The sequence below is a fragment of the Aspergillus oryzae genome, chromosome 4 (assembly GCF_000184455.2).
Source record: "Aspergillus oryzae RIB40 DNA, chromosome 4".
Taxonomy (NCBI): Eukaryota; Fungi; Ascomycota; class Eurotiomycetes; order Eurotiales; family Aspergillaceae; genus Aspergillus; species Aspergillus oryzae.
Window position 1 is genome coordinate 731,627 of NC_036438.1, and position 24,778 is coordinate 756,404.

Consider the following 24,778-nt stretch of genomic DNA (forward strand, 5'->3'; position numbering starts at 1 on the left):
AGCCGTACCAGAACTCGCTGACAGCTATTGCCCATTGCAACTGTACTTTGGCGACAGCAACATTACCTCGTAACTATTCCGCAATGCGGAGAAATCCCACCCCCAAGGAGCTGAAGAGGTCCAATAGATAAATCTCAAATGCTAACGAACCTTATCCGGGGTTTAGAAATGCGGGGAAGCATCAAGTAGGCCAAAATATCCTCAGCCCTCAATGGCTACGCTACTTACTCTGCAGAGCTTCTTCAACGCTGATCCGCGATCAATTCCGCCGTAATTCCGCTATAATCATGCATTTGGGGGACCCGAAAACACGTCTGCCAGTCAAGAGTTAAGATAATGCAGTGTCGATAAACGCAGCTCGGAATTCGATAAGCGTTCCGACTATCGCTCACTATCTTGATAGGGCATGATATCGTTACTAACGCATGGCCAGAAACCCTAACGTCAAGTCCATCAACCGTAAACTTCAATGGCCTAGTGTAGACAATATGGAGTGAATGTAATGGAGTATATCTACACACTTAAACGATTCTCATAATTTATCAACTCAATTCACATAACAGTATGAGCAAACAAGACCTCAAACCGAATCATGACCTCTCCACTCCCTCTATCGAACTTGCCAACGGCCAAGTCGCCGTAACAGGCCTCCCCAATGCGCCGATGAAGCAAAACTTCAGCATACTCAGCATCATTGCGGTAGGTTACAATATCTCCAACAGCTGGGTTGCCATCGCGGCCAGTTTCGCCATCGCCATCCAGTCCGGCGGAGCTGTGACCTTGCTGTATGGAATCATTCTCGTTGCCGCTATTATGCTCTGTACAGGACTGACGCTTGCTGAACTTGCAAGTGTCTACCCCACTGCAGGTGGACAATATCATTTCACCTCGATCCTAGCTACGAGCCGCTGGAGCCGCAGTTTATCATACTCTAGTGGGCTGGCAGCTGTGTTCTCATGGATTACGCTGAGTGCATCCATTGCATTGTCCTCGGCTAATGTGCTCATGGCCATTATAATCCGGTGGCGGCCGGAATATCAACCTGAAACTTGGCATTATTTTCTCGTGTATCAAGCGATGAATGCTGTCATGGTTCTTTATAATATATTCCTCACGAACAAAACATTGTGGGTCTATAACCTTGGTTGTATGTACCTAAATTATACACCCTCCAGCATTACCTATTCAATCGCAAAGGCTAACGGGAATAGTCGTTCTTTCCATATCCACATTTCTTGCCATAACAATCACCTGTCCTGCTCGCTCCTCTATCCAACTTGACTCCTCACATGTCTGGACACAATTCGCCAACGGCTCCGGCGGGTGGCCAGACGGCATTTCCTTCTTGACGGGCCTCTCAACACCTCAGTTCATGCTTTCTGGTCTTGATGCAACGCTTCATCTCGCCGAAGAATGTCTTCAACCCGAACGAATTGTCCCCAAAGCAGTCATTGTCACTGTTATCGTGGGGTTCCTGACCGCATTTCCCTTCTCAGTCGCCATAATCTACAGTTACAAGGATGTCGAGCTCTCCCTCACAACACCAACCGGGTACGTCGGTCTCAATCCCTCCAGGTCTACCACAATGTAGCGCCGCGCTAACATAAAGCAATGAACCCCAGCTTCCCAATCTACTTTATATGGGAAAAGGCCACCCACTCCCCAGTAGCAGCTACGATTTTCATGGCCTGCATGTTAACCGTATCATGCATAGCCCTAAACGCAGTGCACCAGACATCATCCCGACTAACATGGTCTTTCGCTCGAGACGAAGCGCTCTTCTACTCGAATAAGTTGGCCTCTGTGAGCCCGACGCTCGGGGTGCCTGTATACGCGATCCTGCTGGATGGACTGTGGGTTTTGTTACTGGGAGTTGTCTATGTTGCTTCCTCCAACGGTATAGCAATTCTATCCTTGCCACCCTCGTATATATTTATTCTGTGCATCGCGTGCTAATATGAGATACAACAGCATTCAACGCCTTCATAAGTACAACTGTTGTCGTCGCACAAATATCCTACGCCATCCCCTCCGCACTCCTCCTATATCGTCGTCGATCCACGGATTACCTCCCTTCATCGAGACCATTCAAACTAATAAATTCGGTTGGGTACATTGTCAACATAGTAACGATTGTGTGGGCTCTTGTGTTGACTGTCTTTTTCTCCTTTCCAACTGTGCTGCCAGCTACAGGTGGAAATATGAGTATGCTGATCTCCCTTTATATATCCTTTCTCCTTTTATGCTCTATAAAGGAGAAGTTATGCTAATTGTATTTTAGACTACACTTCCGTGGTGCTAGTCGCAATGTTAGTTCTTGGGATTGTGAACTGGTTCGCATATGCAAGGAAGCATTATCATGGGCCAAGATTAGAACTATGAGACTTCTGCTTTTCAGTTATTCAGCGATCGATAGGTTCTATACGTATAGTGTCTTCTCTGTGCTCGTCTTTCCTTTATATCTCTATAAGGCTCGTTAGTCCCAGCCTATTGCCACAATATAGCCAAAATCAGTTAGCAACAAGCGAGACAGAAACGTTATGTTATAAACTCTTTCCATTGGTCGCATTGCTTCGATACGGTCAACTCATTGGTGTATACCTTGCTACCACTGGGTGCATTTACTTTGTAGCCATGTCGCGGCATTTTTACCATGTTAATTCAGGGAACAGAGGCCTTCTGGAACCAACCAAGTATACTAAGTGGCTTCTAAGCCACGTGAGGGCCGCTGCTTTATTAACCATTGTCTCTGCCTCGGGCAGATCAGCCGTTCATAGCGACTCTGATCATGAGATCACCTGTGACAGAGCCTGAGCTTCTTTCCCCAGCCGCCTACATGAAGTTGTTTTTGGAGTTCTTTACTAAATAAATTTCCAGGCAACCGTATACTCAATTTAGAAGCCCTTTTCATACAGTCTGGAACCTACGTATGGCTACAAGAAGTTCTAGAACTAATCATGGCAGTGCTGCGCCTTCTGACAGATGTCATTAAAACCGGTTGTCGCATGGACGGTAGCCACTCTTTAATTAAAAATGACACGATGACTGTGGCTTGTCTGTTCCGGAGTCTCCTATCAGGGTGAGAGGGTCGTTGGAAATGATGGCGGCGGACGCAAGCCAATGAAATAGATGTTGGGTGCTTGCTCAACCAATGAGAGTGTGTGGCTAGTGGGGGTGAGAAGTGTATCCCACTCGGGGTCCCTGTAGGGCTGTGGCTGTGGCTCTGGAAAGGGGGCTGTGTAATACCTACTCCTACGTAGTAGTATGTACTATGTAGTACTAGTAACTCAACTCATGGTGTGAATTATATTGTCGGACGGGTTTGTGCTACGGACTCTCTTAACTACCGAGAATTGTTGTTGTTGTTGTTGAATGCGATACTAACAAAAGGAGGTAATGGGGGCCAGTCAGTGAGAACAAAGTTTGCACGGGCAGGATTCACACCAGCCCCAATGCGGAATGCCGGGAAAACAGCCCGGAGGCCTATGACTGAGGACAAGACAGTCAGGGTGGAAAGGATCGATTTCTTCCTAGTGGGTATACTATAAGTCCTTAGTGACAAGAGAATTTCTTGGGTGAGAATTGCAAAGAAATCCTGGAAATTCTAATTTGGATTGGATTCAATCTTTAAGAGTGCAATCTGAGCCACCGGGCGATCGGCTTCTCATCTTTTTCAATTCCATTCCCTATTTTGAATTTCTCCGCTTCGGACCTTGTCATCAGCTTTCCCCCCCCCAGTTGGTTCTTAATTCCACTTTTCTACTCTCTCTTTCCTTCCCCCTTCAAGTTCTTGTCTCTTGTTCGACCCGTTCGTACTTGGCATTTCTTAGGTACCCTCTACCCCCTTTCATTGGCCCTTACCGTGCCCACGAGAGCCTCTTCCCCATCATCTTAATTTTCTTCTTCATCCGATTCCATCATCTGAAGCTTGGTTTGATCAGTCCATACTGACCGGTGCGACAATCGTTCTGCCGACAGACATCTATCATCATGAGTTACCAACAACAGCCCCCTTATCCTCCCCAGCCTGCGTAAGTACTCCAATGCTACTTGATTTTTCTTATCCGTGTTTTGCGACCGGGTTCGCGATCTCTACCCAGGTAGTGTCGGAGGCTACGCTGTCGCAATTGGCCAAGGCGCGGTTTTAAGGGTCTTGTCCGATGTCATCCGTTGGTTTCCCCGTGAAGTGAGCGGACCGAACAGAAAAGACTCGACACTAGTCCCTTCAAAGTCCTTCACAATTTATTCTGACTCCGTCCTCAATGCAGCTACGGTCCTCCTCCCGGTAACTACGGACCTCCTCAGGGCGGCTACCCTCCCCAGCAGTACGGCGGTTACCCTCCTCAGGGTCCTCCTCCTGGACAATACGCACCTCAACCCCAAGTAAGTTACGACTCTGGGCCGTCACTCAGGGCGGCAAGCTAATGATCGTGCCAACAGATGGGATACCCGCAGCAACAACCAGCTCCACAGCAGGAGAAAAAGAGTCACGGCTGTCTTGGTGCCTGGTGAGTACTCCGTCTTCTTCGGGTATCTTCTCGTACATGGTGCTAATCCTCGGTTTTTCTTCAGCCTGGCCACCCTTTGCTGTTGTTTCCTGTGTGAAGAGAGCTGCGAATGCTGTATCGACTGCATCGAATGCTGCGAAATGTGCTAAGCTTCACGACCCGTATATGACCTCAATGATACGATAATACCTACCCATCGCGTGCGGGATAGCCGGTTGGGGTGAGGGCGCCGGGAGGCGCTGAACGATTCGGCGTGCAGCCCTTTTCGCTTATTTCGCTTTCCTTTAAACCCGTCGATCTGTCCTCCGAACAACGTGGAGCGTACCGATTTTTATCAATCATGTTTACTTACTTTGGGATAATGGCTCCCAGGACAAAGAGGTGGTGGGTTTGGGAAGAGATCTGCTTTTGCTGGATGGCGCTTTCAGTTCGATGACCTTTTAATTTCTTGCGGATCGTTTTTTGTTTCCTTGCGTCGGTGTTTCTTCGAAGGGAGCATTGTTTTACGATCGATTGTCTTCGTGGATCGTGGAGTGCAATATGTCCATCCGCAGTACGGAGATAGTCTTCAATTGGATCTTTATATTCTCTTACTATATCTTCTCGTCAGAAAACTTGCGTCCACCTAGCTTGGAAGGGCAATCGTAGATGTATTATGCGAAAGGTCAAAATGTTTAGATTCTTGAAGACAATGAGCCACTGAGAGGTTGAATACAAAGGGTGTCACGAGCCCATCCGATTGGCCACCCACAAATTAACCTCAGCCTCTCATCAACTTCTTCACTTTCACCTACCCTGATGGCGAGCGGTTAGGGATTCAACAAGCCATTCGATCAGGTATCTAGGATAGGAACCTGTTGTATGCGGGCGACCGCACCCCTTCCTCAAAATATAGGTTGAGAAGTCACCTTAGGATGCAAAGGGCGGATGTGGCCTTCGTTACAAGGCAAGCCTGTCTCCAATACTCATGACTGTTCTCGCGGAATGCCATTATGGGGATCAATCACCCTGGCATAGGTCGTCGCTGGAAGGACATCGTGCATGGGTTTTCCGAGGCGAGGACCGGAATTCCCAATGCCCTCAGGCACATCGAAACTCGGATGACAACATCGACCACTGTCTCGTCTGAGGTCTCCAGATGGGCCGGAATAGAGTGGTGCTCTGTTAAATAGCCCGGAGAAATGTCGGCAGAACCGCCAGGCATCAACATTAATTCACTGCAACCCTGACGGTAATAATAGCCTGCGGTTGAAGACGGAAAAATAATCTCCGTGCAATGCAGCATCCTATGCCCAGTTTTGGGCACGAGTGGACGATCACAAAAACAATGATTTCTGTAATGCGGGGGAACTCCGCATTTTTATTTCCTGCTGGATTTATCCCTGTCAAGCTCGATGTACCAAACAGAGGTTTTTCTTTTGGATAAAGACATGAAGCTGAAGAATATGTGAGACTATGGATACACAGTCTAAAACATGCTATTCGTTTTGCCCGTCGAGGAGTAGAAAACATTTGAAGATGCACGCTGACTCGATAGTGGCTTCTCGACACGCTATCATGCAATTAGGCAAAATGTCAAACCATCGTCGTGCATGAAGTTGTGACTACCTTCTCTACCTGCATACCCCTCAAGGACTTTTACTAGAAGCGGAAGTTTTCTTCCACAGTCTCTCAAATGCCACAGATCACTCCACAGGGAATACTGTCCCTTAGCGAAAAGACTCTCTTCGGCATGTCCGCGATTGCCGGGAACCGGCCCTTGCCGTGGAGTAGAGTCCGCTGGGGGTCGGGGATAGAAAGCAGATATAAATTGTCTGGGGTTCACCGGCCGGGGTCAAGTACTGGACGGGAATAAGATCGGCAGAGTGCATGTACCGATCGCCCTGTAGAGGAGAGCCACTATGCTACGCAAACGTTTTCTTCTGCCCCTCCTGGCAGCTTGCGGTGCAGCGGTTGAGATCTCCGTTGCATCGTCTGGTGGTAATGCCACTAGTGGTCTACAATATGGTATCATGGAAGAGGTAGGCTCCCCACTGCCGAGTGAGTTCAACCGGATATAGTGGCTGATTAACATGTAGGAAATCAACTACTGTGGTGATGGAGGTCTCTATGCGGAGCTGATTCGCAATCGTGCATTCCAGGGAGGCGAGAAATACCCTTCCAACCTGGATGCTTGGATCCCAATCGACGGATCAGCACTGTCTCTGAAGAACCTCAGTCAACCCCTGTCGTCGGCATTGCCCACATCAGTCAATGTCAAAGGAACAGCAGGAAAGGCCGGTCTTACCAACTTAGGTTGGTGGGGCATCGACGTGAGAGAGCAGACGTATACCGGCTCCTTCTACGTGAAGGGTGCCTACAACGGAACATTCACAGCTTCCCTACAATCCAATAAGACGGGCGAGGTATATGCCAGCGCTGTCATTGTGTCCAAGAGCGCTCGCGGCGAATGGACACAGCATAACTTTACTTTGACCCCCACCAAGGCTGCCTCAAACACCCAGAATACGTTCTCTATTACCTTCGATGCTTCTGTGAGTGGATACCTAAATGACCCGTAGCTTGACTCATACTGACTGTGTAGAACACTGTTGATGGCTCCCTGGACTTCAACCTTATCAGCCTGTTCCCTCCTACATATAATGACCGTCCCAATGGGCTTCGCAGGGATTTGATGCAAGCTATGGCCGACTTCGGACCTGTATGTCAATGTACTTCCATCCACTGAAAGGCAATACTAACAAATCAGAAATTTCTGCGGTTCCCAGGTGGCAACAACCTCGAAGGCGATACCCTTGATGGCAGATGGAAATGGAACGAAACCATTGGACCTCTCAAGGACCGCCCAGGCCGTGCAACAACTTGGTCCTACCAAGAAACCCACGGATTAGGTCTCGTCGAATACATGGAATGGTGTGAAGACCTTGGAGTCGAGCCCAGTAAGTCATTTATCACTAATAACTTGTGACCCCTCTAACAAGTCCGCAGTCCTTGCTGTATGGGGTGGATTCGCTCTGAACGGCGACGCAATTCCCGAATCCGAGCTCGGTACATATGTGCAAGATGCCCTCGACGAGCTGGAATTTCTCACCGGCTCCGTGGACACCGAATACGGTGCCCTCCGCGCGTCCCTCGGCCACCCAGACCCATGGACAGTCAAGTATGTCGAAGTCGGCAACGAAGATAACCTAAACGACGGATTGGATTCATACAAATCCTATCGTTTCCAGGCATTCTACGACGCCATCAAGGAGAAGTACCCAGACATCACCGTCCTAGCATCGACCGTAGAAATCGACTTCCCCGGCGATGCAGGCGGTGACTATCACCTCTACGATACGCCAGACAACTTCGTCGAGAAGTTCAACTACTTCGACCAGTACAGCCCCGACCATCCGATCCTCCTTGGTATGTTCTAGTCCAGACTACTTTACCGAACCAGCGAGCCTTCCTTATCCGCTAACAATGATGAATCATGAACAGGCGAAATCGCCGCGATTCAGCTCAACGGACGCGAAATCGTCTGGGGCAACTCCAGCCATTTCTCACAGTACCCATGGTGGATCGGCAGTGTCGCAGAAGGGGTCTTCCTCATCGGCGCCGAAAGAAACGCCGACAAAGTCCTTGGAACAACATACGTACGTATCAAAACTATACCCCCAACCTCTTACTCTACAATAAGATAAACTGACTGATGTACATCATAGGCCCCCTTCATGATGAACCTCGACAATTACCAATGGTCCCCTACCTTCCTCGCCTTCAACTCGAACCCAGACGAGACGGCACGCTCGACCAGTTGGTACCTTTACGATGTATGTATTTATCAAATCCACCAATTGACCTACTATGGTTTAGGACATGAACTGACGAAAACAGCTCTTCTCCCACAACTCCTTCACACACACCCTCCCCACAACATCAAATTCCAGCTTCGGACCTCTCTACTACGTCGCTGGTGTTGATAACACGAGCAATTCTCACATCTTCAAGGCAGCTGTTTACAACAGCACCGCCGACGTGCCCGTTTCTCTCACCTTCGACGGTGTCAAGGCCGGTACCAGCGCAAGCCTTACTGTGCTCACCGCCGCGGATCCACTGGGTATGAACGAAGTAGGAGCTGCTAATATCGTCGATAAGAAGACCTCCACCGTGACGGCAGGTGTCAACGGCGTGTTTGACTTCAGTCTGCCAAATCTCAGTGTGGCAGTTTTGAAGACGGAGTAGGGTGTGCCAGATGCCGGGTTAGATAGTCATTTTAACTAGATAAAATAGGATGAATGATGAGTAAAGTATGCACGTTTTACAGTGGAACATCGTTTATAGTGAGGTTCTTCAATTCTTGATTTCCCCTTTTTTTTTTTTTTTTTTTTTTTTTTTTTTTTTTTTTTTTTTTTAATTTTTCTTCTTCTTCTCTCCTTCCTTTTTACCTGTCTGGTCGCGAATAAGTATGGTGGTGCTGTGCGAACTTGCCTTGAAAGTTCTCTGAACCACTCTTTATACGAAAGGAACTTGGACCAACGTATAAGCATAATAGTATGAGGGGTTATAGTGGTAGTATACTACCGTTCCAAGAAGTTAATAGACCGATATAGTACATATCCAGCACAGTCAGAAAATCAGGAACTGTGCCCGGAGAATCAACATACACACAAAAACGAGTTATAAACAGAGAAAGGGAGGAACAGATATCCTATCAGTGATATATTGTAATATTCCGTACCGCGAAAAAGAAAAAATCAGCGCATGAGTCTACTAGGCATTCCTGATTGTCTAGTACGGTCGCAGGGGGGTGTAAAAGGTGGTGTACGAGAATGGTATGATAGATCTATTTAATGTACTCCGTAGAAAGAGACAAATATTGAAAACTAGATGCCAAGCATTATCCAAGTTCAAAAGGTCAAGTTCATTAATTTAGTATCTTATGATTATCCTTATGATCGTTAGTACACATATCTGCAGAGTCAGTATCGAAGGGTATGCTTGTGGAAACATGCTCCCGAAAAAGGAGACGAGATTAAACATTGTATCATTCAGTTCCCGAAAGGTATCATCACACAAGAAGTAAACTTAATATAGATACACCATGTGACTGATTTGGTGTTGCGAGTTAGTCCCAGAGTGCTTGTTCGGTACAGAAGCATGTGCTATGGTTCCCCGCGTCGGATGATTTCAGAGCCCTTCTCATTATTATCAGGGGTCATGTCAGAGGTCAGTGGTTTTATTCCTGTGAACCTGACTGCAAACCAATCCAACCAGGTCTGGCCCGTTCGATCTAAAGCAGTAGGGTAGTATGGTACCACCTCGAGGTAAGTGAAAGTACCCCGAGGATCACCAACCTGCGCAGGGTATGCACTGCCTTGATATCTACGCCCTGTGAGTTCTCTCAGAGATAGTCAAGAGTAAGCTAATTAGTAGGAAAGTGCCATATAAGTAGCTAGTTGGCACGAAGTAGCAGTTGTAGAAGTCGCTGCGTAAATATTCCGTCCCATCCTCTTGAGGGACCAAAACGGGCTTCCGTCGCTTTCGAGTATGTTCTCCAATTGAATATATTGTTAAACTTTGAGTCTGGCTGATGTCACTGTTCATCATCACACATTATGTCGTATCGCCCGGTGGGTTTCATAGAAGTCCGGGTTATCTCCCACTGCAGTCTCGAAAGGAAGAGAGTTCCAAAAAAAAAAAAATAATAAATAAAAAGAAAGGAAAGGAAAGGAAAGGAAAAGAAAAATCGTAGAATGGAAAGATGAGAGAAGAAGATGAAGTGGCTGTGAAAGAAGATAGAAGAAGTTTGAAGAAGTCAGGAATAGAAGAAAAAGCCGAAGAATAGAATGACGATGTGAGAAAATTAAGTGGTGAAGCAATATAAGACAGCTCCCCAAGGGAGGAGAAGGAAGTAAAAATAGACAGAAAAGTGTCAAAGAATATATCAACAAGAAGTGCGCGGAATCATCAGAAGTCTAGTGAAGAGAAACGTCAAGTCACACATACGAGTCGATCTCAGGAACTAAAGGCTGAGCATCGAGATAACATGAGGCATCAAGTGATGGTTCCAGGCCCATCACAGGAAAGGTAGACAATGTATCATACCCATTCGTCAACGTTGACTCCAGCCCTGGGACCGGAAAGTCTTCTGGGGAGATTGTGGGCAACCCATTGATCATATCCTCTGTGGGAATAGGGGGTGGTGCCGCAACTAGATCGTCACCTAGTGCTTCCTGGTCAATATAGTTTTGAGCGTTCTCGAGAACTACTTCCTCCTTCTGTACCATCCAGTGCTTAAGGACTTCCATAGGTGGATGATTACCACCGCCCTTTCCACCGCGCTTCTCACTATCCTTCCCACGTCCGCCCCGGCCACGCTGGCAGGGGTTGAAGTGAGTCCGACGCAAGTGAGCGGCGGCGTTGTAGTTAGCACCATATCGCTTTCCATTTCGGCAAGCTTTGCAGTTGGCCAAGAAAGTCTTTCCAGGAGAGATATCAACACAGACCCAAACCTTACGAACCACAGCGTGGACCCGCTCAATGTGACGTCGCAGCTCGTGCTCCCCGTGGAAGCCATCGGGCTGGTCGTTGCACATAGTGCAATACGTCTTTTGGCGCGGGGGCCGCTGGATCGAGGCCTTGGGAATGGCTGCGACCTCTTTGGAAGTACCATCAGAGGATGATATACGTATCATCTTGGTCTGCTCGGTCGCCTTAGGCGGAGACATGCTCTGCGATCCCACTTTCGGGGCAATGGGTCTGGTGCCCTGGACAATCTGTTCCTGAGTCCTCCGAGCCGCCCTTGAGGGCTGAGACAGAGACGAGCTGCTGCTGTCGGAGGACATGGAATGTTTCATCTCCGTTGCTGGGGACGAAGAAAGAGTGGATACAGGCGGCGCAAAGGATGTAGCAGGGGGGGCAGAGCAAGAGAAGGGCGTGGCAGTAGAATCAATCAAAGGGAACGAGACATGATCCATGTCGCGTTGCGCGGATGTGAAGGGGTTGGTAAATGGAACGTTCATAGGGGATGTGGAGGGAATGAAGTCTGAGGATGCAAAAGGAAACGAGCAGTTTGGATTAAGATGTGGTCCCGACGAATCAAATCTCATCATTCCCATACCTCCGCACAGTGAGTCGGTAGTTGGGGTTCTACTCATCTCGACTGCGGCCGACACCGGTTGGGTTGGTTGGTTAACCAAAGATGGCTTCCCGAGCCCAGTCAGGTTGACCATATCCGATTGTCCGTGATATTGCGGGACGAAAGATGGATTCGAGGGCTGAACTCCAGTCGCCGTGGCATCCGTAGAAAGCGCCATCGAAAGTGCGGAGACACCGCCTTGGGCCTGGTAGTCATCCAAGTATTGTTTTGCATATTCGGACGGGGAATACTCGTTGACATGGTCAAGGTGACGATTGATGCGCTGGGGTCCATAGGAGTGTCGATGTCCCGTCATGGGGGAGGCCAGCGAGGGTCGGTGGGAGACCGGAGTCTGCTGACTCTGCGAGCGGACCATGGCCGTGTGCCGAGAGGGACCCAAGGCCGAGTAGTTCTCCTTCCGAGAATTCGATCTAGATAGTTTCCGGATCGTCTGAGGAGCAGCTGGCGAGGACGCATGCGACAGATCGCGCGTCAAGTCAACGGTCACCGGAGGTTCCGGAGTCTGCCAAGTGTCAATCCAGGGACTGTTGGCGGGAGAGCAGAGAAGAAAGTGAGAAAGGATGGAGTAGCGCAACAGGAACACGGGATGGGTTAAGAACGGAGAGGTGGAAAACAGGCGGGAGCAGAAGACCAAGATAGATCACATACGGTGACTCGTCGTTTCGTTGGAGGAAGACCAGAACCAGGTAGAGTCCGCGGAGTATCCTGTCGAGTCCGTTTCCCAGATTTCTCGAGAGATGAACCATCATTGTCAAGGATGCCAGAGCCAGAAACCGGGCGGTAGCTGGGGGAAGATGCAGCGGCTGCGGTGGGCATGAACTGATTTAATTGCTCACTCCAAAGTTCGTTGCGCTCTGCTTCCGAGAGGTGAGAATGCCGATCCAAGAAAGCGTCCCGATACCCAGATATGGCCCGTTTGAAGAGTTCCTCATCGGCCATATTGACAGCCATATTGGAAAGATAATCCTCTTTTGAGTGTTGCCGTTTCTCGCGTGAGATGAGGCAGAAAAAGAGCTGCTATCAGTACCAAATGACTCTGGGGGTTTAGGAGGGGCAGTTCGCTATTGAGTCATGAGTTAGTCAGTGCTTGATGACAAGGAGCAACCAATAACTCAGAACAAGTGGGTAGAGAGGACTGACTGGTATATCAAGATTGATCCCGTGATGTGCCGTAAGGAATCGGCGAATTTGATGCAGTAAATAGAGGGGGGTAGTGTGATGTGGTATGCGATAAGGAGATAAGGAGAATAGAGAGATCAGGAAATATAGGAGGGAAGAAGACAAAGTTTCGATTGTAGAATGGCTGGGAGGATGGAGATGTAGAAAAGGAGGAAAGGATCTGATAAATATAAGGGCTCTGACAGTTGGAAGAGCAAGCAAGTACCAAGATATATGTGACGTGACAGATGGTCGATAGTTGGGGGGAGGTTGAGAGGAAGGAGGTGAGGGAGATATCAATTTAAGAATTGAGCCCAAAGCTCTCCACAGCCCGGTTTGATCAAATGGTCCGGACTACGGAGTACAATGGATGACTGAGATGGGGGAAGGGGAGGGGGGGTGTGGATTTGATGGTGTATGGAGAGGTAGGTTGTAGTCGTAGTGTGAGGGCAAAAAGTCCGTCAGAGAGCAGTAGTTCATGGCAAGTTTGAAACCAACCGGGGCGGGGATGAGACTCCATGAGATGAAGGGAAAGATTGGCCAGTGCCAGCCTGCACTAAGGCAGGAATGGCAGTGTGGACCGGGGGCATGAGAATGATCATGGATGGGCAGAAGGGTTGACAGAGATGAGGGTCTGGACTCTGGAACCATTCTGTCGACCGTCCGGGGTGGGCAACAGTGGTCAAATGGAATTATTTGGTTTTAGATTTTGAATTTTTATTTTTATTTCATTTTTGATTATTTAATTATTCCATGATTTCCTGCTTTTATATTTTATTTATTATTTATTCATCTATTCATTCTATTCTATTCCACTTTTTGAGTGGCCCAGTGTTTACCTAAAATTAACGTAGCATTCAATACGTACGATAGTTATGGTTATTTTATTTTGTTCGATTTTTCCTTTATTATTTTTAATTGATTTTTCCCTTCTTCCTGATGATTAGAGAGAGAGCACTAGTACAAATCCATCTATGGGGGTGTCCAAGCCTGGGGCAACAACAAAACAATAAGAAAAACTTAGATGAGGAGCCGAAAAAGGTAATAGATCGAATAAAAAAAATAAGATAAAATACAAAATCAACAGAAACCAGGGCATGTACTCCGTAGAGAGAACATCGTCATCGTCAGTAAACTAACTAAAACCGCGTTAGCGTAAAGAAACCCAGAAGTTTGCCCGGAAAAGAGAAAAGGGGAGGGTAACACGCTGACTGGTCAAACGCAGCTTGAATCTCTCAGACCAGACGGACGGTTATCATGGGACAAGTAAGATACCTCCATGGCTTAGACGGATAACGAGTCAGAGAAGTGAGGCAGCGAAACGGATTGCGTTGATGCGCAGCCGGTCCAGAAAGAGAACAGATAAGTAGGATGTGTTGGATGATCAGTCATCAGGACTACTTTTATTAGTACATCCCATAGAAGGTTAGGCCGTAGGATAGACTACCTAACCCACTCTGGACTAAGGTCAGTCAGTCCAGGTTAGTACCCTAGACCAGTTGGGTTAAGCGTGAGCATTGCTCCGTCCGTCGTAGTACTAAGTACGGAGAGAGAGGGTGATGGGGTTCCAGTCAGTATTCCCGTTACCTCCCTAAAGGCGCCTACAGCGGGAAAGCCTTTGGAACATCCGGTACCAGTGTTACGTACCCCAAGATACCCTATTATCGGCAGGCTGGTGGAAAAGTCCATGAGACGCAGCGCTCCGTTCGCTGTACAACTTGACCAACTGCTCCTCACACCCACATCTCTTGATTTTTAGGCCCTGTTAGTCGTCCTCGTCGCTGCCTCTATTGTGACGTACAGCCCATTCGGGTCTCAGCTAAATTTCCCCCATCGACTCGACGTCTGCCACGTCGTTTAGCTTACACCTATTTTGGCTCCCTCGTCCCCATCCCTAATCAATGAGGTGTCCTTGTTGGGCCAGTCGCTCTTTCACTATCAGTTCATGGTGAACCGATTATGGGACAGCCAACTTCAACGTTAAACCCACCATTATCGTGGGAATGAAGAACCCGACCTTTATCAGCTCTAAACCGTTTGTCGCATTTACAAGATCAAGGTATAGTCTGGGAGTATAGGAGTGTTCCCGCTACAAAACGGAATATTGGGCTCTATCTTCCGGAAGACCAATCCGTGCAATCAGGATTTGGATAGCAACAGATACGCGCCACGCTCTGGCTTGAGCGCCAGAAGATGTTTTTTTTTAGTATGCTTTGTAGGCTGAGTCGTAAAGGTTCCCAAGTTGTATAGCCATTACTCAACAATAGTTCGCAGTGATAGTAACCTACTCCCCGGAGTTGAACATTACCATGGTACGCGTGCGGGAGGTTCCAAAGGTTCCCTATAGAATCTGCGGGTTTACTGTACGTACATACGTAATCTGAGTTCCCCTTATTTTCCTCTCCTCGAAGGGGTATTTTCGTTCTTCTTTCGGCTTCTGAGTTCTGCGATGGCTCCGCCTCTATTGTCTACGGTGACCGGACGATCTCGAAACTATCGACAAACGAACGATCGATCATTTGGCGAGGGACAGAGTGGGGCTCCTCCGACTGCCCAACAGGGTAAATGATCAGATCACGTGTATCACGTGATAACGGGTGCCAACCAGGTCCTTAGGCAGGTCACGGCAGTCGCGGGTGAAAAACAACAACAACAACACTGTTGAAAGTGGAGTACGTAGTAGTAGTAAGTACTGCGGGCTGCTAGATACCATAGGCTTCGCTATCCTCATCATTATCATCATGCTCATCATCAGACTCATTACCTATACCCAACCACGATAATGACTAAACCGATGCAGTTTCAAGTATGCCCCTCCCACGATCATGCAGTGGTCGCTGCGATTCCAGCGGTCAGGGAAAAACCCCAGCCCGCCGTTGTTTCATCTGTAGAAAATCCGACATCCACCGCCAATCCACAGCCTAAGTCACCGCTTTTTTGAGTCTTGGTATATCCATTCTTAGTAGCCAATACTATGTCCCAAAAAGTGTGACTCAGTCCCCTTCACATACCCGATTCGGCTTTCGTTTGTTCCTCAGCCATGTAAACTCTCCTCATTATTCATACCGTCGGACTCAGTTCAGTCTAGAAGGAGTCTAAGGGCACTCGGACCAGATCTGTACCTGAATTGCTGTTCACCGGCTTTAGAAACGTCTACCCCTCTATGACGAAATATTCGAGAAAACCGCGGCAGCCTCTTATTTACGACTCCACCACGTTTAATGAGTTTTTGCCTTTCAAGCTTGTCAATATGTGAGTAGTACCCTGAATGATCGGGTCACTGCGACAGAAGTGGGGATCCTACCGGATGAATTTTCACAGTGAGAACAAAATCTGATTATTCTCCGGTAACCCGACTCTCCCTCTTACTGATTACTAGTCGTCCCTATCCAGTAGATTGATAGCCAAGATACCATCATCCAATACATTCGTAACAGCCCAATCGCCTAACAACAACTGCGAGAGAAGGGAGGGGGGAAACATGTAAGGTACAAACAAATCTCATGGTGGTATGCTGTCCAATACATACCTAATCACAATATCGCAACAATAGCCCCTCCAGCGCTATTCGTCCTTCCAGAAATGTCGGAGCGTGCCCTCGAAGGGAGAAAAATCCTTTCATCTGACAAATAGACGATCGACGTGGCTCTAGTGGAACCCAGGGATCGCCGTCTGTCCCTGTCGCAGTCGAATGATAGGGCCAGGATCTCTGAGCGTTGGTACACTAATATTCACTATCTGTGATTTTATGCATCTACACCTACACAGGCAGTTACCAAACCTGGACTGTCCCGCGTAGGCAGTCAAGAGCGAAGCACAAGGAATCTTCTTCGAATCTGTTTGCGGAGGTGTATACAAGACGATAGATGGAGACCCAAAGCGTACTATGTCATGACGCACTCCACTTTGGAGAATCCGAGGTTGCACTCCGTCGAAGAACATAGTAGCAGTAAATGACATACATATCCGAATGCCTGATGCAATTAGGTGCTTCTGGTGTTGGTTCATGAGCTAAAGAGGTGCAGTGTGATCTGACTTCGTATTCTGTACTCATTGGTGGAACCTAGATCCATATGACGGGGTCGATAGACCTACCTGAGTGAATGAATTGTACAATAATCTAGAGGCAATCAGTGCGCAGGACAATCTCCAGACAATGCGCAAACGCTCGGATATCGATCGACCCAAACAAGAACGCAGGTGGTAGTACCATCATCCCCCCAGAAAGCTGAACCTACGACAACAAATCATTCTCCAGTGCCCAATACCAGTATCTGCCTTACTCTAATCCCTGCAGACAACGAGTGAGTCAAAGGCTGCTCAAACATCGGATTCAGACTCCGTATGCGTGTGAGAACAGCTCGAACGCAAGAGCTCTCGAGAATCGATGCAAAAGATTATCTGTGCCTGGCCAGGCTCTGCAACGCCCCATGCTGACCACCATGTCGGATACATACTACACGCTCTGATAGAGCCACCTTCATGCCTAGCAGCTTCGTTAAGGTTCCGAGACGCAAGCCTGCCCGTTTCAAGTGGCACAGCTTTTCTCACCTCAATGCTCATGGCCACATTTGGAAATCTGCTCCCTTGCACTTGGGTATCTCGGGCGAGCGCCTCTGCCAGCCACTTCCACTGCGCCAGGTTTATCTTGTTCTTTTGGTTCTGGTAAGGCACAGGATAGTTCAGCCATAACTCCTACAGTTCTCTAAACAGAATATCTGTCGATGACGCGTCCATCCCATGTTGGCAGCCTTGAGACTTCTCCGAGCGGAGAGAAAGCCTTGGGCTGGACAGGGTTTCAGAAATCGGAGGGATCGCGTTTGATCACGTATGCCTTGGTTTATTAATGGAATAGAATGATAGGGTGCGCTCAGGCCTTATGCCAAAACCTAGATTGATCGGTTGTCTACGGAACATCCTCTTGTCAGATTGCCAGCCCTGTGGCCTGACATCAGAAGCGACACAATTGCAGCATTCAGCCACTGCTTGGAGATGAAAAGGGAGAGTCCGGTAAAAAGTTCAGAAGAGGGGCGTAGAAATCATGCCAGGTAGGCAGAAATGCGAAAGATATCCAAAGATAGTATTATCGCCATAACTTGTCGTTATTGATCGTACAAAATACCCGAATCATGACCCCGCAGATCATGTGCGAGGACCGACAGAAGGTCAAGTCACAACCTCAGTCGGTTGAATTTGCAGGTCACCAAGTACTCCGTATCTGCTTGCCTAATCCGTCTTGCTCAACGGCACGGCCGAGATTACATCATTTCTTAACTAGTGTTCTTGAATCATGATATTCAGAACCACATTCCCTCAGAACCCTTAATATTCAGAAAACCTTCTTTCGGATCATTATAAACTTTGTTTCTTGCCAAAACACCCTACCAACTCCTTTAGGGCCACGATAATCTCACAGGAAATTAATGACAGCAAATCATGTAATCAGTGTCTGAAAAGGTCAGGACGTTAATTACTAGACTAGGGCCCGAAATTTCTCCGCGAACCGTTCAACACTTTCGAGTTTCAAACCCGTTACCCATTTGGGAATTTAACGGCTGTCTCCTAAATTTAGCGTACTCGGAGATTACCTCTTGAATAGTCACCAGTCTAAACTTCGGATTGCGAGTGTACCAGAAAACCAAGTTGGGACTATGTGACCAAGTGCAAAGTAGACACCTTCACATGAGCTCGTATTGCACTTTCCTTCTGTGTCGTGTGGATCAACCCGACTCATTTGTCGGCTCCGAGAATGATCATAGTCAACTACCCCTATTTTGAATCACACTATATGGCGTCCGTCAGCCATGCTAGCAAATCTAATAGCGAAGATCATCCACAGCAGATGATGAACCACAGTGCAAGGCAGCTGAAGCTTGTACAGCTAGCTTAGTTCGTGGCATCGTGCCAACAACCATTTTCTCCAATGTGGTATTCGACTACTCGCAGAGCAGTACGGAGTATACTATACGAAGCGCCTTAATTTCTCGTCGGTTGAGGTACTATTAGTGGTAGGGAGCTGTCTTCCACTTGAAGATTTCATTGAAATACCTTCAGTCAATTAAAGACGTTGGGTATAATCCGAATGGGAATAAGTCCCATTTCCTGTCTCTTGTTACCTACTTAGATAGTTTGTCTAAGGCTTGCGACTAGATACAATAGTATTCGGGTACTTCCACAAGCCTAATCGTTTCTTTGTCTCCATTTGCTGCCTCCTTTCACCCCTTGTCGCTATTTTTTCATATCCATTTATAGTCTATTTCTCATAATCAAACATAGAAGATACAGACACGCAGTGCTTCGATATAACAATATCCTAGTATCATGAGCAACCCAACAACCAAACAAATATAGCAGTACTCATGAGTGTTATCTATAAGTATACACAAATAACTTACCGTCAACTTCCCAGCAGTGAACTCCTTCTACATTTAGTTAATAAAGTAGTCATCACATTCCGCTGCGTTCTTCATCGAGAGGGGAATAAGAGTTCTATTGTCGAAAGTTTCAACAACCTCAATACAATCAAGACAGACTTCGCTAGATTAGAAAAAACTAATGGTGTCTCGATATCCAACCACAAGTATCACCATCATTTACGACCAGGAGCTACTTTCTTCCCAACACGGATCATGGGCACTGTATATTATGTGACCACTATAGATCTACGCTACACATAATCAGATATAGTAATCCCTTCTTATCTTTGCTTCTATATTACCTCCACTATACATTTTCTCAGCAGGGAATACAGCGCAATCATCTTTAGTCAATACTTAACAGTTTAAACTCAGCTTCTATTGTCTACTATCTGGGGTGCTATACACTAAAATCAATAGTCTCCATACTATACACGGCTATAACTTAGAAACCTCAGTAAGCTGTTAAGGATGTAAAGCACCCGTATAGATATATCAGACAGATCTAATATTCTAACTACCTACCTAGACTAGGTATATCAGGTAGATCTAGTGATTCAACCACCTAGGTATATCGGTATATAGTTCAGGCAGTTCAGGCAGTTCAGGCAGTTCAGGCAGTTCAAGCACCTAGACAGATTAGTAGACAGATTAGTAGGCAGATTAGTAGACAGGTTAATAGAAGGATCAGTAGGCAGGTCAGTAGACAGGTCAGTAGGCAGGTTAGTAGGTAGGTTAGTAGATAGGTGAGGCAATCCAAGCAAATCAAGCACCTAGGCAGATAAGTATAAACCACTAGGGGAGATACAGGACGCGTATTAGAAGAAAAACAAATCTTAGTCACATAAAGGAGGCCTTTGGTGTAGAAGTCAGAATGGGTGTGAATGTAAGTACATCTGCACAATGCCAAGAGGGTAGTTTTCATATAATATAGTAGATAGTAGATAGATAGTAGATAATATACTAGATACGGCTAAATGATGAACAAGGACTATACAGATCGTTGAAATTTACAATTGTTGGATTAAAAATGACTGATATCAATGCGCTGGTATCTTTACAGGGTAGTAGAAAATAAAAAAGAAAGCAGAAAGAAGAGGGCTTATAGAAGTAATACCGGGCGTGTCCATCGTATCATAAAGCAATCAGCGGCAGTTCAACGAAGACCTATCATGGGCCGTTCAACTAGAACCTGGTTTCTTTGCCTTTCGATTCATAGCATCCTCGACAGCCTCGCCACTTTCTGACTCTTCATCAATGGTTTCCTCCTGACCAGCTTTCTGCGCCTGGTCGTCGCGCAACGACTCCAGCATCTCTGCATGACCGCCGGAAATCGACTTACGGATATCCTGAGCGACCTTCGCTTTTTCCTCCGGGGACGTGGCAGAAACGATGGAGCCACGATGATGCTCAACTAATCCTAGTGCTTCGGCATTATCAGCATGAAAATTGGCAGAGGACACCGCGGCAACCTCTGGCACCAGAGGTGGCCGCTTTGGGTTGGCCCCCTCAACGATCTCGGGAGCAACCGATGATTTCCGACGTACACTGTCTGCGCCTCCTTCCTTTTTCTCTTCGACGGCTGGAGGGAGGGGCTGCTTCTGCTCAGCAGCTGGAGTTGCCTTCTCGGCCTTGCTTTCTTTGGCTTTGGCGGCGGCCTCCTCACCAGCCTGGCGCAGAGCGACCGTGATGGAGTCGTCTTTCTGAGATTCTTTTGCGGGCGGGTTCTGGATCTTGATAGTACTCTGCTTTGGTACCGAAGGTTCTGAGGCGGGGGTCGATACAGCAGACTCAGGCTGGGTGGTCACGATGCTCGTAGCAGGAATACTATCACCAAAATCTTCGACGCTGTTGACCTGCATTCTCAGCTCGCCATACTCGTTCCATTCTTCAATCTCTTCCAGGTCCTGTAGCGTTCCAACATCGTCAGCCATATCTGGTCGTCATTTATCATCCCCGGTAACTAGCCTATATAAGAAAAGAGGGGCAAAGGGGAACAAAAACCACCTACCCCGACGACTGTGCCAAACTTCACCAGACCCGGCAACTTTTTACCCTTGGAGCGACGACCCCAGAGCTTCCGGGCGGCGTCATCGGTGGCTACATCAATTGCGCGGAAAGGGAGTTTGTTGGCCTTGAGGATAGTCTCCAATCGTGCAGTGGCGGTGACGATATGGGACGACCCCGCAGTAAGGGAGGTGTAAAGATAAAGGGTCGAATCGGACATGGCGAAGTGTAATCCGAAAAGTAAAGAAGAAGGAAAGTGCCCTCTAGATCGAAGGGCTAAGGTTGCTCACGATATACTGAGGAGATGGTGATAATCATTCAGGGGGGACGATAAAAAGTGGCATGGGGGGAAGCACGTTCCACCAGTGTTTCTCTTCTTTCTCCAAGAAGCCCCCCAAATAAATTGGACTCGTTTTCTGCACTGGATTATGACGTGGCTGTTGACCGCCCACGCGAAGTCACGTGTAGGCGAGCTGCCGGATATGGAAATATTCAAGCTGATATAACTCTCATCCACTGACTAGCACGGAAAAGAAGAGGGAACACAAAGAGAATAGGTTGGAGTATGGGGTATAGTTATTATTTAAAGATCAGTAGCCTTCTTATGTCAGTGTGCTTTGCTCCCAGTCACTCTCTCCGCCTTTTGGGAGGAAATGGGCCCCAAAGTGGCAACCTGACGTCAGCTGGGTCTTTTCCCACTTCCAGAAACCAAGTTCTCAAGGGTGCTTTGAGGTCACTTTAGAAGAAATGGCTTGTGTTAATTATAACCTTGTGGGAAAGTATTCCGAAGCTTCAAGTGCTGGATAACGGTTGACTGATAGAGTTTTGATGTCGTTTGTACAATTTACTTGGAAATATATATCAAGTTTGAAAAACATGAGCCCGGATCCGTCACAACGATACTATTCAGTTTCTCTATGTTTCCAAATCCCAAGCGGTTGTCAAACATGATACTTCATGTATAGTACCCTCAGAGCTATAAAGCTTTCGTAGTCCCCTATACTAGCCATCCCTCATCAACTACGTAGACCTCAGATTGAGCGTGAATTGCAAGTTGCAAAAGACTGTTTCGTATTCTTGTCGCCTGTTTCAGATTGATTCTTTAGTCCTTTCATTTGATATTTTCTGTTCTTCTAATAGAATTACTGCAAGAATTTAGAAAAGGTTTTAATCATTTGCCAACATAAAGAAGGTACAGGATATTGCGGGCATGAGTTCGTTCTACCAAAATATCGGCACATTATGCATAGAGAATCGCTATTCTACGATAGATTGTTGATCGGAGGCCCTTTATTAGATACTTGACTGGGTTAAGGCTATGCTCTATGCACTCCAATGAATATAGTCAAGTCATCAAATTGTTAGATAGCTAGACTAAATCATCTAAACTACGTATATAGTAGATTACTTAATAATGATAGAAATATTTTAAATATATTTATATTTTTATATGATTACGGCTTGTTGACTAGTCTATGCAATTCTTTTCTAGATACATTCTCCATACCCGATGTACTAGATAGTACCGTATATCAACCCCTGCCCACCTTTTAAACCATCACATGGTCTAAAGCCAAGACGAAAAGTGGGATCGATGGAAAACCCCAAAGTGAGAAAAAAGTCGGGGGAAAAACGGAAGAAAAGAAAATTCAAGAAAAAAAAAAAGGAAAAGAAAGGTAACGATTACGGGCTATGCGCGAATAAAATATCGTGTCACATGGAATATGTAGTAAGAAAAAATACTTTTTAGAGCTTTTGGCGTTTGTTAACAGCTTCGCGAAGCTTTGCGATGACGTCGGCAGGATCTTGGGCGCCAAAAACTGCCGAACCAGCGACAATCACATTGGCTCCTGCTTCAGCGGCCTGGTCCACCGTCCCGAGCCCCAGTCCGCCATCAACCTCGATGTTCAAATTAGGGTATCGCTCACGGAGAGCCTGGACCTTGGGCAGCTCAGAGGCCATGAATTTCTGGCCACCAAAGCCGGGGTACACGGTCATGACGAGGACCATCTGCGGAGAAGGACCGTTTAGTATGTATCAAACCACGGAGGATGTTGAGAGGGTTTCTTTTATGTAAGAATGATGTCACTTACATCTGGGCGTTCTTTCTCGTCTTTGCTCTCGAGAATCTCCCACAGTACGTCGACCGGTGTGTCTGGCTTGATAGCAATACCGGCTTGCATGCCCTCCTCGTGGATATAACGGATTAATTCCTTTGGGCTCGTCTTGCGAGTGGTTGTTGAGTCGGCAGGCTCGGTAGCTGCGACGGAAGCCACGGCGGCTTCGTAGTGGAAACAGTAGAGGTCGCATCCGGCGTTCTTGAACTCCTTGACCCATTTATGTGGCTAGATATAAACACGGGACGATCAGCCGGTCGTTCCTCGAAGTGGCACGGAATGATAGGAAAGCTTAAAAGGTGTTGCGCGAAAACGGCGTGGGTTGCTGAAGCTTCAGGAGCAGATATCTCTCACCTCCATGATCATCATATGACAGTCAAAGGTGCCCCGGCCATGGGGCTGAGTTGGACGGTCAACGTGAGACCGGATCTTGGTGACCACGGGAGCTCCGAAGGTGATATTAGGGACGAAGTGACCGTCCATGATGTCGACATGGAGCCAGTCTGATCCCTGGGCCATCTTCGTCGAGCATTCGCTTCCCAGAGACGCGAAATCCGCGCTCAGGATGGATGGGGCAATGATCGCTGGCGGGGACATGATGTCTGGTATGTCTTAGGAGCTTGTATGAAGGAAAGGAAGCAATTGACGGGTATGGCGGGGCGATGGTCAATGGAAAGGATAAGCTTCAGGGGACGATGGGGAGAGAAGACGGGTTATATACCTGTATCCGGAAAGGACTGTGTGAACAGCACAGGTATGGGGAAAGAGTGGATATGTGTACTCCATCAGAAGGCAGGAAAATTCCCATAAAAAAAATTAATCACCGGCCATTGATATCACCGCCATTTACCGGTCGACGTCACTCCGAACAGCCAAATCGGGCAAGTTGGATACTGATGATAAGGGCTAGGGCCAAGACTTTCACGTGGGGGTGCATTAGGGGGAGCCTCGATGCCTGAACGGAGGTCGAGACTCGGGCCTGAACAGGATCACGGGAACCGGCTTCCCGCCATAGAAATGCTGTCGACCACTTTGGCCGCTGCTTCATTGGTAATCTCTCGACTTGACTCAACATTGACCTAAATTAGTGCCTGTTCACCTCCGGCGGCCCAATTTCCGATGAACTGGTCGGCTGACCTCGTCGTATATCCTTGGTCAACCAGTTTTTGGCTGGTTGGGAACGGAATGACCACTTTTGTCTTTCCAGAGAGACTGACTGGTGATGAAGACAATGTTCGACAACCATACTTGCTACCTAACCGTCATTAATTAACCGCCTTTCCAAAATAACGTTGGGTGGGGAAGGCACGATCTACTGATAAATCAGAACACCCCTCGACAGAAGTTCTAAAGATAGATCGCCCGGCGCTTGTCGTTCACCAATCACACTCACCTTAACTTCCAGTCACAAAGCATTATTCGTCGAGA

At 47.4% G+C, this 24,778-nt stretch overlaps 7 protein-coding genes across 7 annotated transcripts; 3 read left to right on the forward strand and 4 right to left on the reverse strand.

Moving 5' to 3' along the window:
* Window positions 1-564: 564 nt before the first annotated feature.
* AO090012000296 (putative choline transport protein) lies at window positions 565-2,382 on the forward strand (the record flags this gene model as incomplete). The annotated part of the gene is made up of 5 exons (XM_001727284.3): window positions 565-1,147; window positions 1,212-1,551; window positions 1,623-1,897; window positions 1,972-2,205; window positions 2,282-2,382. 5 exons carry the CDS (start codon window positions 565-567, stop codon window positions 2,380-2,382), a joined length of 1,533 nt encoding a protein of 510 aa, XP_001727336.1.
* A 1,608-nt stretch (window positions 2,383-3,990) lies between these two features.
* On the forward strand, window positions 3,991-4,657 carry AO090012000297 (uncharacterized protein; the record flags this gene model as incomplete). Its single annotated transcript, XM_001727285.3, has 4 exons — window positions 3,991-4,031; window positions 4,269-4,383; window positions 4,441-4,508; window positions 4,573-4,657. 4 exons carry the CDS (start codon window positions 3,991-3,993, stop codon window positions 4,655-4,657), a joined length of 309 nt encoding a protein of 102 aa, XP_001727337.1.
* Window positions 4,658-6,409: 1,752 nt separating this feature from the next.
* On the forward strand, window positions 6,410-8,735 carry AO090012000298 (alpha-L-arabinofuranosidase A; the record flags this gene model as incomplete). Its single annotated transcript, XM_001727286.1, has 8 exons — window positions 6,410-6,529; window positions 6,587-7,042; window positions 7,093-7,209; window positions 7,258-7,447; window positions 7,497-7,916; window positions 7,992-8,146; window positions 8,216-8,323; window positions 8,388-8,735. 8 exons carry the CDS (start codon window positions 6,410-6,412, stop codon window positions 8,733-8,735), a joined length of 1,914 nt encoding a protein of 637 aa, XP_001727338.1.
* Window positions 8,736-10,489: 1,754 nt separating this feature from the next.
* On the reverse strand, window positions 10,490-12,007 carry AO090012000299 (uncharacterized protein; the record flags this gene model as incomplete). The annotated part of the gene is made up of 1 exon (XM_001727287.3): window positions 10,490-12,007. One exon carries the CDS (start codon window positions 12,005-12,007, stop codon window positions 10,490-10,492), a length of 1,518 nt encoding a protein of 505 aa, XP_001727339.3.
* A 157-nt stretch (window positions 12,008-12,164) lies between these two features.
* AO090012000300 (uncharacterized protein) lies at window positions 12,165-12,603 on the reverse strand (the record flags this gene model as incomplete). The annotated part of the gene is made up of 2 exons (XM_023236414.1): window positions 12,165-12,176; window positions 12,301-12,603. The coding sequence occupies 2 exons, from the start codon at window positions 12,601-12,603 to the stop codon at window positions 12,165-12,167; spliced, it is 315 nt and encodes a 104-aa protein (XP_023091342.1).
* Window positions 12,604-20,407: 7,804 nt separating this feature from the next.
* AO090012000301 (uncharacterized protein) lies at window positions 20,408-21,088 on the reverse strand (the record flags this gene model as incomplete). Its single annotated transcript, XM_001727289.3, has 1 exon — window positions 20,408-21,088. The coding sequence occupies one exon, from the start codon at window positions 21,086-21,088 to the stop codon at window positions 20,408-20,410; it is 681 nt and encodes a 226-aa protein (XP_001727341.3).
* Window positions 21,089-22,979: 1,891 nt separating this feature from the next.
* Window positions 22,980-23,947, reverse strand: AO090012000303 (ribulose-phosphate 3-epimerase RPE1; the record flags this gene model as incomplete). The annotated part of the gene is made up of 3 exons (XM_023236415.1): window positions 22,980-23,243; window positions 23,327-23,560; window positions 23,705-23,947. 3 exons carry the CDS (start codon window positions 23,945-23,947, stop codon window positions 22,980-22,982), a joined length of 741 nt encoding a protein of 246 aa, XP_023091343.1.
* Window positions 23,948-24,778: the final 831 nt, after the last annotated feature.